At 36.4% G+C, this 14,672-nt stretch overlaps 2 protein-coding genes across 5 annotated transcripts in view; one reads left to right on the top strand and one right to left on the bottom strand.

Annotated features, from left to right (window-relative positions):
• Window positions 1-239: 239 nt before the first annotated feature.
• Window positions 240-10,960, bottom strand: zgc:158868 (uncharacterized protein LOC791147 homolog). Of its 4 annotated transcripts, XM_058751828.1 has the most exons (12): window positions 10,828-10,960; window positions 10,134-10,268; window positions 9,579-9,714; window positions 9,438-9,477; window positions 9,050-9,139; window positions 3,367-3,452; window positions 3,112-3,277; window positions 2,402-2,456; window positions 1,816-2,003; window positions 1,346-1,510; window positions 1,110-1,220; window positions 240-1,008 (listed from the first exon to the last, which is right to left on the bottom strand). In XM_058751828.1, the coding sequence occupies exons 7-12, from the start codon at window positions 3,256-3,258 to the stop codon at window positions 895-897; spliced, it is 780 nt and encodes a 259-aa protein (XP_058607811.1). In that variant the 5' UTR covers window positions 3,259-3,277; window positions 3,367-3,452; window positions 9,050-9,139; window positions 9,438-9,477; window positions 9,579-9,714; window positions 10,134-10,268; window positions 10,828-10,960; the 3' UTR covers window positions 240-894. The 4 variants fall into 4 exon arrangements, with proteins under 4 accessions (XP_058607811.1, XP_058607808.1, XP_058607810.1 ...); XM_058751825.1 differs by having other exon boundaries at window positions 3,112-3,452; XM_058751827.1 differs by lacking the exon at window positions 3,367-3,452.
• A 98-nt stretch (window positions 10,961-11,058) lies between these two features.
• The window catches only part of pard6a (par-6 family cell polarity regulator alpha), a 29,289-nt gene continuing 25,675 nt past the window's right edge, over window positions 11,059-14,672 (top strand). Inside the window, exon 1 of the mRNA XM_058751824.1 lies at window positions 11,059-11,295. Within this exon, the coding sequence (XP_058607807.1) occupies window positions 11,233-11,295 (63 nt within the window). The 5' untranslated portion in view covers window positions 11,059-11,232. The remainder of the gene's footprint in view (window positions 11,296-14,672) is intronic.

Here is a 14,672-nt window from a genome sequence, read left to right as displayed (position 1 = left end):
TGTTGTTCTCTTTTTATATTGACCCATTTTACCTGAATGAGAAGGTACTCGAACTCTCATAATTTTAAAACTTTTATACTTTTTCACATTTAAAAAATATAAACATATTTAAGAGACCAATGCTAATTTATAAGAATATCATTAGATCTCATGCATAGCTTATTTGATGGTATTATAAGTCATTTACCAAAACGTGACCCATTTTAGCTGACTTCAACCTACAAATAAAAATACTGGCATGATGTTTTTAGTTTATTCATTTTACATTACAACAGAAGTAGCAGAGGTTCATAATAGTTTAAATAGAAGAGATTTTGAATATTGTCATGGAAAAAAGGGTGGCCTCAGAGTCAAAAAGGCAGAAAACCACTTCACTAAAATAGAGATATTTTTATAACACTAGAGGGCGTACTGTACCCATGTAGTTTTGAATGATTGAAGATCACGTTATTCACCAAATATTGATCAGACATGGAGTGGCGGGAAAGCTCTTACAGCCATTGGTTTTTCTTTGTTATTGTACATAATTTTATTGTCCACAGTTGAAGAAGGCCTTTGTTTCTTTTTTGGCTCTCTCTTTTACATGTTCCTCATCTTCCTTTCTTTAGTTATCCATTCTCCCATTGTCTCACACGGCTAATTTTATTACAATTGCTAATATTTAATTTGGAAAGTCAGGCATACAAAACCTGTTTTCATGTTTGAGATCTTCCGCACATGCATTACACCAATATGATGGCATATTTTTCATTGCTGTATTACAAATTTTGTGAACCTGTAGCCCAAATAAATACCATGTCTCATAGGCTACTAGTATAGCTGTTAGAAACATTTTTTTCAGACAAGCCGCAGACAAAGAAGTGGAAGTATATGTCAACCTTAAGAGTTGTGTAATCACCAGGGGATTTTTTTGCCTTCCCAATCTAAAAGAGTTGCACTTTCTTTCTCGGTGAGGCTTGTGATGACTTTTATCATTCCGCTGATGCTCTCAGCTGTCGTCAGGGGAGCCTGAGGGTGCCACGAGAAAAATGACAAATGTGAGGATGCCAAAGAAAGTAAACGACTGACATGAATGTAAAAACACATTTGTAACAAGCGCTTTCTATTACCTTTGGGCCTCCCATTTCTGTCTGGACCCATCCTGGATGGAGAGACATAACAAGAATGCCATCTTTTTTGAAATCTTCTGCCAAGCAGCGAGTTAACATGTTCAGTGCTGCCTGAAGTAAAGAAACAGTCAAGATGCAATCGTTTTAATAGTGATTTAAGAGTAAAATAAAGCTTGTGGTCAAAATACTTCACAGAAATGTTCATGTTTTTTTTAGGGCTTGAAAACCACTGGTACCTTGCTGACCCGATAGGGGTACATTGGAGACACAGAGAAATTCTCAGGGCATCTGGTGATGGATGACAGCAGTGTGGAGACATTGATGATAGCCGACCTACTGCAAGACATGCTTGTTTGAAGAGGAAACTGAGCTGCTGCCTTGCACAGAAGGGGATGGAAATCCTAAAATAGAATTAACATCATTTACTGTACAGGGATAATGTTACACAATAATGTTTCAAAGTTCTCAAAGCAAAAAATAATTTTCTTACTCAGTATTTTTGTCTTGCTTTCCAGTAAAAATATCTATTAGTGGGGCAAGAAAAAAAAATCCTACCCAACTGATAGATTGTTTTTCTTGTTTTAAGCATAAGCATAAACGTAATTTTTATTTTTATTTTGTACAATTTTTAGATATTTATAATGGAAAACAAGACAAAAATACTAAGTAAGACATTCATTTGTTGCAGTATTAAAGGTTCACCCACCTTTGCGATGAGCATGGGTCCTACAACATTAGCTGTGTATACGTCCACCATCTCCTGTTTTCCTGTCTCTGCAAGGGATCCTGGGATGTTCACACCAGCATTGTTGATGATCAAATTCAGGCCTTTACCCTTCAGCTTGGCTTCCACCAGTTTTGAGGCCTCTGTGATACTAGTAGGACTAGTCGTGTCTATTGAGAAATTAGGTAAACCAACATTATATTAGCTTTAAAAATGTAAAGATTTGATGAGTTTGTGTATTCATTAGAACAAATTTGGGGAAATTTAGCATTACATCACTTTCTCATCAATGGATCCTGAGTCTGCCGTGAATGGATGCCAAACAACTGATAAAAACATCACAATGCTCTAAGAAAATGATGAGCAAATGATGTAATGCTAAATTTCTCCAAATCTGTTCTGATGAAGAAACAACCTCATCTACATCGTGGATGGATTAAGGGCAGCAAATATTCATTTTTGGGTGAACTAATCATTTAATCTGAGGTAACGACAGTCCTAATGAACAGAATCATGACTCAACCATGAAATTACAGCAATGCTCGTTATTTTATTTTGGATTTCCTACCAAGTTGGACGACTGTGATCACATCCTGGTGCTTCTGAGCTAGTTCCTGGAGATCCTAGAAGACAAGCAGTTGGAAGTGCTTTCCTGGAAGTTCTAGAAACATACGTCTTTCTAAAATGACACATCTTAGAGACTCATTACATGTCACAATTCACCCTTTAAATGCAGCACAGAAACAGCAGAGTTGCCCAACAAGTTTCAGTGCCACAATGACTCATCTATGCTGTCTTTGTAAAACTGGAATAGTACAGATGGTACAAAGTTCAAACATTTTCTTTTTTTTAATATAGCACGTAGTGCATTGGCATTTACTGAATTCAAACAAAAACTTTATGCTAAATGGCATTGACACCATCACTGACAACAGTGAAAACATATAGTTTTCATGATTTCAGGAACACGTCAGGAACACAATAACGTTTGTTAACTTTTACTAAGATACCATAAAGTAACAATGAGCAATACTTTTACTAATCTAAATTAATCTTTAACATTTCAAGTTGTATAACAAATGAACTGAATTGTATAATTATGTAAATTAATGATATAATATAATAAACTATAAATTAATTCAAATGAGTTCATATATTACATATATATATTTTTTTAAAAATTAACAAGGAACAATAGTATATTTATAAGATAACTTACCAAATGTAGTCATGTAAACAAGTTAAACTTTTCTTTATAGTGTTAGCATGGTTTCTTACCTGTGATCTCTGTCCATTTGGGTCTCTACAACCAGCAAATATCTGAACTGGAGGTGAGGGGGAATCAACCAACTGGCGAACCAACTCGAGTCCAATTCCACGGTTTGATCCAGTCACTAGAACACTGTCACAAATTCTGGATGCCATTATTAGTCAGAGGCTCAGTCTACAATAGAAGGAATGTATATGTATGTTAATGTGTATCTATTGGATGTGTGGGAGTAATCAGTGTTCTGGAGTAATAAGTCTATTAACTCTTTAAAGGTCTGTGAATGTTTATCGCAAATGAAACTGATCACACTTCTGTTAGTCCCTCCCAGGCTACGAAGCTGCTTTCTTCCCTGTCAGAGAGAAAATTACGTCTACATTACATTTAGATTTACTCATTTAGAAGGTGCTTTAATCCAGTTAAGCTTACAAATGAGACATGCTTTATAAAGCTGAGATTAATGAGTAACAATTCAGATGTCTTCTCACTGTCATTCTAATACCATACCATACATTGATTTATATAAGAAACAGGAAGGAACTGTCTCGACTATCTGATTTTCTCTCATGTTTAAGTTTGACTGTAATTTATGGCCAACAACAAAGTAATTTAGCTCAGATCCTTATATAGTTTTAGATACTTAAATGTACGGATATTGTTATTATATTATTGTCGGATGATGCCATAATCGCAGCAATGATAGAAGAGCACACCTGTAGTTTAAGAAAAAAAAGATTGTGGATGACTGTCTAAATCAATTCCAGAACATCTTTCAAAAAACATTGTGACAGATTAAAAATATACACTGCTGATTCCACCATGCGCTGTTTTATTTAGAGCATCATGTTACCACAAACATATCCTGGTGTGGAAATACATGTTAAATGTAAGAATGTTGCTGAACTACACAAGAAATGTTGAGTAATCATTGTGGTATATTACTTCCGTGCCAAACGACTGTCTTTGCCCTACACGACATGCTTATGATCCTAGTCACCTTCAAGATTTCGAAATACCAACACAAGATGAATAAAATGTTCAAAAATAATATAAAATTATTCAAATTAAATTATGAATTGAACTGAATTTAACATAAACTTGTATGCTTAAAACACTTTTACTAATGAGTAAGAAAAATAGAATTATAGTATAAAATAAAAATATCATATTTTATATAATTAATAAAATATCATTATATTCTTAATATAAACTATGTTCGAGTTTAGTTTAGTCAGTATGATCTTTAAAAATGTTTCTTAGTCACCAAATCAGCATATATCATTATGATTTCTGAAGGATCATGTGACACTGAACAGTGGAGTAATGCTGCAAATTTAGCTTTGCCATCACAGGAATAAATTCCATTTTTAAAGATGTATTTTATATGCAATAATTGGAGCCTTGGTGGTGAGCATAGACCTCTTTTAAAACACCACCACTGATAAATTACTCCTAATTATAATGTAGAAATGTTAATTTTCATTGAAGCTTCTTTGCAACAATGCATATTGTGAAATGTGCTATACAAATAAACATGAATTGAATTGAAACGTGAATTAAGGTATGCTTACCTTTGTGATGACTGTGGATCCTGCGATGTTAGTTTTTCACACTTTTTCATTTTTATTCCTGCTTTTGCATCCTGGACGATCAAATCAGCGTTACTGATGATCAAATTCAGGACTTTGTGCTTCAGGTTGACTTCCCTCAGATAGTGCCGTCCGAAAAGTTAGATAGAACATTGTCTTATATGTGATAAGATCAAAAGATAGAATAATCAATGTTGTAAATAACTGCTTGTTAATGTTAATTTTAACTGGTGTGTTATATTTGTTTGCAAATCTCTCACCAGGCTGGGAAACTGTTATCATATACTGGTGATCCTGTGCTAGCAGCAGGAACACAAACATTTTAGTTGGTTTTATGAATGTCAGCATGAATTTTACATGACTTACATGTGTTTATCATGTCAAAAATGTGTTACAATGCACCTTTTATCTACACCAGAGCTGCAGAAAAAAGACTATTTTCGGTGTCACAATGATTTGTTACAAATGAAACGTTATGCAAAGTGCCAGAAATGTAGATAAGATCTTGATATATAGCATAGGCATGCCACGAATGTACTAAAGTAGTAAACTAAACTAGTACAACTAGATCAGAACAAACATTTATGGTAAAAGGAATGATCTAGGAACCATTTTTAATGGTTTTCCTATTTGCTTTTTCAGTAAATGTTTAACAAGTCTCGCTGCTTACTCCATCCCTCCCTGAGTTTGCAAAGGTCTTTTCTTCTCAGTTACTTTTAAAAGTAAGGTTCCAAAAGGAGATTTTTGTAGCAATGCAATAGAAGTGATGCATTTTTGGTTGCCCATAGAATCTTTTTGTCAACATTTCTTAAAAGAAAATATTTTTCTTAGTCTGAACAGTATTTCAATAATCTGAAGAACCTTCTTCCACTATAAAGAGTGTTTGTGCAATAGAAAGATTCCATGGAAGTTAAGAGTTCTTCATTGAATCATCTGTGCCAAGAACCTTTATTTTTAAGAGTGTGTTATGCTGCCATTTTCTTAGTATTGTTATCTTGTTTTATAGTAAAGATATTAAACATCCTTAAAAGAAGATTTGTACCTTTTGCAAAATTAAGGGGCCTATTATTATAATTATTATTTTGACTGACAGGACATTCAAATCACAGGATTCTGGCAAAATCAAGAAGTAGACATTATGGCCACTAGGAGGCAGAACTTAATTACTTATGTCACCAAGGTTTAAAAAAAAAAAAAAAAAAAGGTTAAAAAAAATCTCCTGTCTGAATGGACAATTGTCCTTTGAAATAATATGCACATCATAATTTTTGTAAACAAAAATGTGGTCAGTTCAATGTCATCCATAAATTCACACATTGATCTTATCACACGCAAACACAAAAGAGACACAAACCAGACTATAAGTGTCCCAGTCAGACTCAATGAACTCATACCTGTTCACAAGCACTCAATCACAGACAAAAACACAAAACAGCCCGTCCTCTCAAACTAGGACAAATAGCAGCTGATACAGACATGTAACCATGGTGACCAGGTGACGTCTCACATTCCAGCTTGAGCTCTCAGATTTCAGATGGGAGGCCAGTGGCCGATATTTATGTACCTCCATCATACTGACAAAAACAATGCCAGTCTGGGAAGATGGTAATGGGTTACTGATCAAAAAGCCAGGCAACTAATTAGAAAACAGAGAGGAGAGACATCTAGTCAAAGAGCATGATGTCTAGGCCATACACAGGTGGGCATCCTTAAATTTCCTGTAACAAATCCACAACTTTGCCATGTCATGACCAGTCAGCGATCAAGTGTTTCCCTGTCGCTTAGACTGTTCTTATAAGTTGTGGGACAGCACAGAGCGCATTAGCCTCAAGCTAGAAGCCAATCATACCATGCCAGGAATTCTTTTTTTTCTTTAAGCTAAAGCCTGTGGAATGCTGGGTAGGCAGCTGAGAGGCTGACGACTGGCGGCTTGGGTCTGGTAACCTGCTGAGGGGCGTAGGAGAGCCAGGGGAATGTAAAGTGTACCGGCCGGTCTGGCAGCATACTTTACACATAAATGCGTACACACCTCAGAAACCCACACAAACATTCCATGTCTCTTTCTACACAACCTGTACGTCCGAGTTTATCTTTGGTGTGTGAACAGTGTTAGCAGTACTGAGTGTCCCTGTATTAAAAATATCACCAGCCTCGCTCCTCATCAAACATTAATGAAAGATGGTCTATACTTACTACGTCATCTCCATGTCTGGAGCACTACGAAAGATTTGATGTCCCCACCATGTTGTGTTGGGAATCTAAATTGAGCGAACAACAAAAGACACTCAAAGGGGACGCTTACATCAAATGTCTACCAATATGTTTTTTAAGGCAACTGTAGCTTAAAATGAAAAGTTAGGGATTTAAAGATCATTTTGCCTGACTTCATAAAAGAGACTATACAATTGGTGATATAAGTAAGCAAGCTGGCCACTTTTGCAAAGCTCTATTCTAAAGGAAAGAACATTTATGAGCCAAATGACATTTTTAGAAGACACACTACAGAACTGCTTGACGATAGTTGTTCAGAAGTAATTTAGTTCCCAGTTGATGCTGATGTTGCCATAGCAGTGTCGCTCTTTTTAGTAAGAATACAGAAAAAGAAGGAAGAAAAAAAAAAGAATGAAAAAACTGAATATAGTCGATGTATCTTTAATTACAACTAACAGTTCCCAGTCCTTTGGACATAAGTGAAAAATTATTCAAGGTTCAGTTGGAGTCAGTTGCAATTTTAATAACACCTCTTAAAGGGATAGTTCACCCAAAAAGGAAAATTCTGTCATCATTTACTCACCCTCAAGTAGGTCCAAACCTGTATGAATTTCTTTGTTCTGCTAAACACAAAGGAAGATATTTTGAAGAAAGTTTGTAACCAAGCTGTTTTGGGGCACAATTGACTTCCATAGTAGGGACAAAAAAACTATGGAAGTCAATGGTGCCCCAGAACTGCTCTGTTTCCCACATTCTTCAGAATATCTCCCTTTGTGATCAGCAAAACAAAGAAATTCATACAGGTTTGGAACTACTTGAGGGTGAGTAAATGATGACAGAATTTTCATTTTAGGGTGAACTATCCCTTTAACAGTTCACTGACTGAGTTTGATTCAAGCCAATAAATTAGGTTTGATGAATCTTTTTTTGTTACATTTAATTTTCATAAGAGTCATTTGTTCACTCCACACCATCTCACTTTTGACCCTTGGAGATGACGTTATCCAGTTTAAATTAAAATGTATTTATTTATTTGTTTGCTTGTTTGTTTGTTTGTTAAATTTGCGACTATTTAAGTCACAAACTAGAGCCCTGTTTTGTGTTGTTTCATCAAGTATTAGTTGCTTTTGGTCTGACCAGAGAACATTTTTTGAAAGACATTTCTATTATGATAACCAAAGCAACATTTATTTCAGGGGAAAAAAAAAAATTAATTAATTAAAAAATAAAATAAATAAATAAATAAAAACAGTAAAATTAAAAGAGAAATATTGTGATTAATAATTTTCTCATTTCATTCCTGTGATGGCAATCTGAATTCAGTGTCACATGATCCTTCAGAAACCATTCTGATGCTCATTTGGTGCTCAAGAAATATTTCTTATTATTATCAATCTTGAAAACAGTTGTACATTGACTCTTTAATTTAAAATAGTAATTTAATTTGGTTTGAAATGTTTAGATCACCATCACTGGTGCTGATTTTGTTTCATAAAACTCTGAAGTAGACCTTTAGGGTACAATAGGGATGTAAACACCTGAGATGAACAATTTAGTGCGCAGTCAGAGAACAAAAAAATAGTTGTGATTCCAGACAGGTACGATCGGCATGTTTGCTCATTCTGTTGACATGACTGAGGTATGAGGCACTTTTCAATTTAACACGACAGGGTAACTAAGATCTGTCCTGTTAAGAGGCTGCCTTTTCATTTTGTCAAAAAGTCACTTATCTCTACCGACTGGTTATTTCCGGCTTAAAATGGCTCTAAAGGGCATAATTTGTACAGCGAATCTTCATATTCTTGCAGTGAAATGTGTCCAGAGGGTGTCTGCTTCATTTGAGATCAAGGCCTGTGAGCCATTCGCTGACAGATAACAGAAAATGAGTAAATCATCTATCACATAATTTCTTTTTCCGAAAGATATGCCCCTTTCCTCAAAAAATCAAAAATTTTTCATAATTCAAGTGAGCTTCACCCCTTTTTTCCCTTAATGTACAAGGCCAAATGAAGAGCAGAGGTGGGAGTATTACATATCTTATCAGCTTGTACTAACCAGACCTCTCTTGAATAGCTCACATTCTTAAGCATTCATCACCTAAGCAACAACAAACTTAAATAAACCTGGTTTTAAAAACAGTCCCATTCACCTGTTTTATACTGTAAACACCAGGTTAATAGGAGCAAAAGCTCCCACCCCCTCCACCTCGTTCCTCCTGCGATGTGTCAAATGTGTCTTCCTGTGACGATATAAGATTACAGTGAGTCATTTTAAAAAGGACAACTTAAAACCTTCCAAACCGCTTCTTGAGTTTCTACTTCTCGGGCAAAAAGTCACTCAACAGACCTTAAGCCTCAGCGGGTATTTATCTAACAAACATCTGGTTTGACAGGTTAAATACTTTGGGTATGAGTGCATGGATGAGCCAGAGGAGAGAACATGCTCAGGTGTCAGACAGACATTTGAAAATTCTCCAGGCATTTCATTCCCCCAAATGTAGACGAGTTTAAATATGTTGTAGGAACCAAAACACCAACCTTTTCCAAATACCTTATGGGTTAGCTGAGTCACCAGTACCTATGTGAAAGAGAAACACGTGTATTCAAACTTCATTTCTCCGCTATATTCCAGGAAATTGTTGGGTTCTGACCAAATGCAGAGTAGATCAAAGCACTGACTGTTGCGATGAGCAACCAGGATTATCATCTCCCTCCACATTCCTGCATTCTTCTGCTTTCCATCATCATCCGAGCTGGACAGAGGCCCGCGGAGAGGGTGTGCAGAGCAGAGACTGGACACACAACAAGGGAAACACTAGAAAGGGAAGCTTTAATTAAGACCAGCGGCTCAAATAGACTAAAAGGAAAAAGATGAAAAAATGAGAGGGGAAATCTAGTAAGTAAATGTCACATTTTTGTACACAGGCAGGCTTGTGTTAAGAGCTTCTCCATTAAAGTTTTAGAACCTGTTAACAGTACACTGAAATGCTAATGCATTTTAAGTTTTCTTGTTTTTAATATTTTCTAAAGATTAATGATTGCTCTTCTCAGAATCATATGAGGAAATGTACTATTTATAGCAGCTCTGGTATTAAATCATTCAGTGAAAGAAAAGGCAGACACTTTAAAGCAGTGGCTCTCAGCCACAAGTCTGGGATCCACTAGGGGGCCTCAGCAAACATCCAAGTGGACCACAGGATGACTTAAAGATACAAATTGTCATCATTTACTCACCCTCAAGCTGTTCCAAACCTGTATGAATTTCTTTCTTTTGCTGAACACAACATACAATATTTTGAAGGTTGATGGTCCCCATTGACTTCCATAGTATGGGAAAATTACTTTTCATACAGGCTGAGTAAATGAAACCTGTGTAAATGATAACAGAATCTTTTAAAAATGTATTCAAATTAATGTTATTAACACAATTTTTAAGTAGTTGGAAATAAATAACAAGAATTCAACAATTAAAATTGCTAGAATATGTAAAAGTCCAAATTTTTGCTTTAAAGAAATAGCGATGAGCAAATAAAATCTCATGATAATATTGCAGTGAGAGAGACCAGGGCTACTTTTCACAGAAAGATGCTGTCACAAGGTAACATTTTAGTTTGTATTTCTTAATTATTTTATTAAATGTAAAGTCTATTAAAAGGCATGTTTCATTTTAAAATTGCCCTATATAGTGGGACAACATGCCCCAAAACCGAATGTTGCAAAAGGTCAACATGTGTTCAGTATTTCTATAGAAATTGCCTTTCATAAATAAGCCTACCTTAAGCAACAACTATAATATACATATGTATATATATATATACCTAAAAAATGTGACAACTAGCCCCATTGTCCCCTAAAATGAAGTTTTCGCAGCCGCCCCTGCAGGGATAAAGACATCATGACTTTGGGAAGCAACCACCACATAACAAACCTGATGTTTCCTGTGGATCTTTTCCGTGGAAGTGGAAATTTTGCTAAACTGTCTGTTATTAGTCGTGATGTCATTTCTATATTGTTATTAATATTTTTAACACAATGAGGTCATTGAGTCATTTTTATATCCCACCCTGAGAGGTCAAGCTTACATGTGATACTACGCACGACCACGCCTTCTAGCTGCGTTCCGCCTGACGTCAGTGTTATTGAAAACCGCTGGCCCCGCCCACCGCCGGGAGAACGGCTCTAACAAATCAGTCCGTGCCTGTGAAGCAGTACTGCGGATCGCGACTGTCAGCTCACTCATGCTGCGCACACGATCTCTGGCTGCTGACTCCTGTATCTAGGGGCACTCTCGTGCGATACTGCCCGTGGGAATATATATATACACACCGCAAAGATGTCACGGCATCACAGGACGCCGCTGAAAAACGAGGAGAGCGTGGTGGAGGTGAAGAGCAAAGTAAGTGAATCCCATAAATGTTGCATCAGGCTGCGTTTGACAGCGTGCATATGTAAACACTACTGTTTTACGCAGCCCTCCGCGGGAACGTGCCCGTAATTGGAGGGTTTTCAATCCGGCGCATCAGTGTTGGGGTTTGTGTACTAATCCATCCATAGAGAGAAACGCTGATGGTGCTGTATGTGTCAGACTACGAGGCGCGAGACGAGCGCGTTTGGCTGGGATCATTATGACAGCAGGTCTCTGTCCGGTCCGTGTGATGTGATACGCGGTTCTGGTGCAGTGTGAAGGATCCTACCGATAGACAGACGTGCGCAATGAGGCGATTGGGCCCTGTTGATCAATTATGCATGTTACATACCAATAACGAAAAACCGAATCCCGCAGTCCAGGAAGAATCAGATCCTAATGATGCATCTGAGAGGCATTAATCATATTAGCAGAGCCGTGTACTACATAAACTCGATAAGACGCTGGTTCACTTTCTATTCCCAGGATAAATGCGACTGTTTTTCTTCGATTACAACTAGTAAGCAGGTATAAATAAGCAAAAGTGCATTTGTTTGGAATACAGCTGGCACGAGGCCACAGGTAATTATAACCTTGTTGATGTTCAGTGCTATAGAACCATTGCCAGTGACTTTGCTCTATAAATATTGAAATATCTTATGCTTCAGACAAATATTGACCAGTTAATTAAGGTTTTTCTTATCTGTGGGTGAAAACAGTTCCAAAAGAAGCCAAAGCATCAAAGTGTCACTATGCAAAAGCCGGACTGGATCAACAACTGTGAGTGGAGTGTAGCAGCCCCTTTCTGTTATCAGCCAGCTCCAATACCACTCCGGATTTTTTATTTCTTGCTACAAGAACACTGAAATGTGCTGTTATACCAAATATCACCAATTTTTTATAGTGGTTCTCAACATTTATGACTATAGGGCCCCCATTGTCTACAATAATATTCAAAGGCCCCATGACTTTTCAAGTTGTCTGTGATTTACTGGATAGGGATTAAGTTAAAGGATTTTTTTTTTTTTTTTTATACAATATTTTAACTTTCAACTTCTACCAATTTATGGAATATATAAAATACTGTTATTAATTTACATTATTTTCCAGGTTTGCTGTGGCTCCCTAGTCAGCTCCTGCCTCCTGGTTGAGAACCATTGTTGTATAATAGTACTCGGCAATTGTCTAAATTAAAATGTCATGGTGATAAATCTGTTCATCTGAGGCCATAGATGGATAAAAAAAGGATTCATTTATGGGAGGAAACCCTCTTTACTACATTGCATCTGATGGTGCGTGAATGAATATTAACAGCCAAACAACTACTGATGTATGTTTAAAATATTTCATATATTTTATTACGTTTCTCAAGGCCTCTATTATGACTAAAGACACAGACCACTTATTGTTGGTGTCTGGTGTATTGGAGTTGTTTGTTGTCAATGCACCCAGTATGCTTATTGGAAAACCTCAACCACAATCTGCCAAACAGAGCAGGATATGTTTTATTATCCCTCCATTCTTGAGAAATGTTGGGTGGGTAGTGCATAGATGTGTGTGAAAGAGGAGAACAGTAAACAAAAGAGGACTGTTTAGTAAGATTCCATTGAAGTTCCAGGCCTGTATGTAATATAGTGTCTTTTTTATTATTATTTTTGCCTGAACTGGCTAATTTAATCACCTGAATCCTTCTTCCCGAGGTTTTGGTTTTCATAACAGGCAGTGCAGTGTTTGGTGACACTCTTGTCTTCCTGAGAGGAAATTGGAGGGAAATATTTTCTTTTCTTCTTTTCTAGCTCTTGATGGGATCCTGTCTCATATTATCTATCACTTACTCATTGCAATGGCATTTTTAGTGAGCATGCCATGTAGTTTAAGGTTTGTGTTTAACAGTTCATAGTGATGTCTTTTCTCCAACAGGCACGTTTTCATAGTAAAGTATGACAGGTATGGCCTTTTTTATCTGTATTGCTATGGTTACTGTGGTGATCCACAGTCCGACAGCATTTCTTTTTTTCTTTTTCTTTTTTTGACCAGTTTTTGCTAATTAAGGTGGTTATAGTATAAGGTGTTGATTTTTGTTATAAAGGGGGAGGTAATGTAAATGTTTTGAATTGAAATGATAATGTATATATTCAAATATGTTATGCAATCAGTGTGTGTGAAGAAAAGTAAATGTATCAATAAAACTATTTAAATTTTTATCTCTAAAATGGCAGTCCTTTTATTGAAAAATGTACATTTTACTTCTGTAATGTTACACATTCCTGAGTGAAACAGGATATTTAAACCTGATTTTATCCCTCAAGAATTGTGAAAGTGGTCACATGACAGCTGAAAAGGAAAGATGTTTTAGAGGTGAAGCAAGTTATTTTGATAAAAAATTAAAAAGACATGCTTTTTTCTCTTTTGAATAACTTGTGCAATTAATTGTTCACAATAAGACCAAGGATGTATACTAAGAGAGGACATGCAATTAACTAAAAAGATGAAAGTATAGGAGAGAAACGTACAGGATTAGAGATGACATGGAAACACTTTTTTAATCAAATATGTTGCTGATTATCACATCTAAAAGATTTCTTTGCTTTCCTGTGGTCAAATTTAAGAACCAACATCCTTGATTCTTTTTATCTACCACAGGAAAAATCCTTTGATTATTATTTTTATGAATGGGCACATGGCCCTAAGAAAACACCCTCTGTGTCCTACTGAATGACTCCATATTCAAATGATCTACAATATGACCTTGTATATTTTTCCACTAATATTCTCCATCTCCGTATGTAAGGTATTCTCCATGGATACAGGAAAAAATCATTGGCTCGGATGCAATTCCTCCTCATAAACTGAGCAATCTGACAGATTTTGTCCAATATGTTCAGCTGAGCTCTTGAGATGAATTTCCCATCCGTTCAGAGAGTGTGTGTGTGTGTGTGTGTGTGTGTGTGTGTGTGTGTGGTCTGGAGAAGCTCAGCTTTTTAATGCCACTGTTCTCATCTTTCCCTTTATCTGTAGCACTTGATTAGATTGACCCTCCGCATTGTTCCTCACTGCTCTTTTTTTACCTTAATGGCTTCCTCCGAGCTGCAAGTAGACATCAAACAGCTCTGCAGCTGCAGGAGCAAGTGAAATTGGTACGAGGAGCTGGCACTGAATGTATCTGCAGCCTCTTCATGCAAAGAAGTCACTGTCCAAGTTTCAATTGGAAAATCTTGATCCATTTCTTTTACGAAAACAGAAATGGATCACATCCACATATCTTACAGGGTCATAATCTGTTGAAGTCATAATTGATCTACAAAGCTAAGTGCTGTGCATTAAGAGCCTGTTGTGTGTTTATTGACATAGTTTAATATGATTGTGGT

This window comes from Onychostoma macrolepis, chromosome 18 (genome assembly GCF_012432095.1).
Source record: "Onychostoma macrolepis isolate SWU-2019 chromosome 18, ASM1243209v1, whole genome shotgun sequence".
NCBI lineage: Eukaryota > Metazoa > Chordata > Actinopteri > Cypriniformes > Cyprinidae > Onychostoma > Onychostoma macrolepis.
The sequence above is the reverse complement of the archived record's forward strand: the minus strand, read 5'-3'. Positions and strand labels throughout refer to the sequence as shown.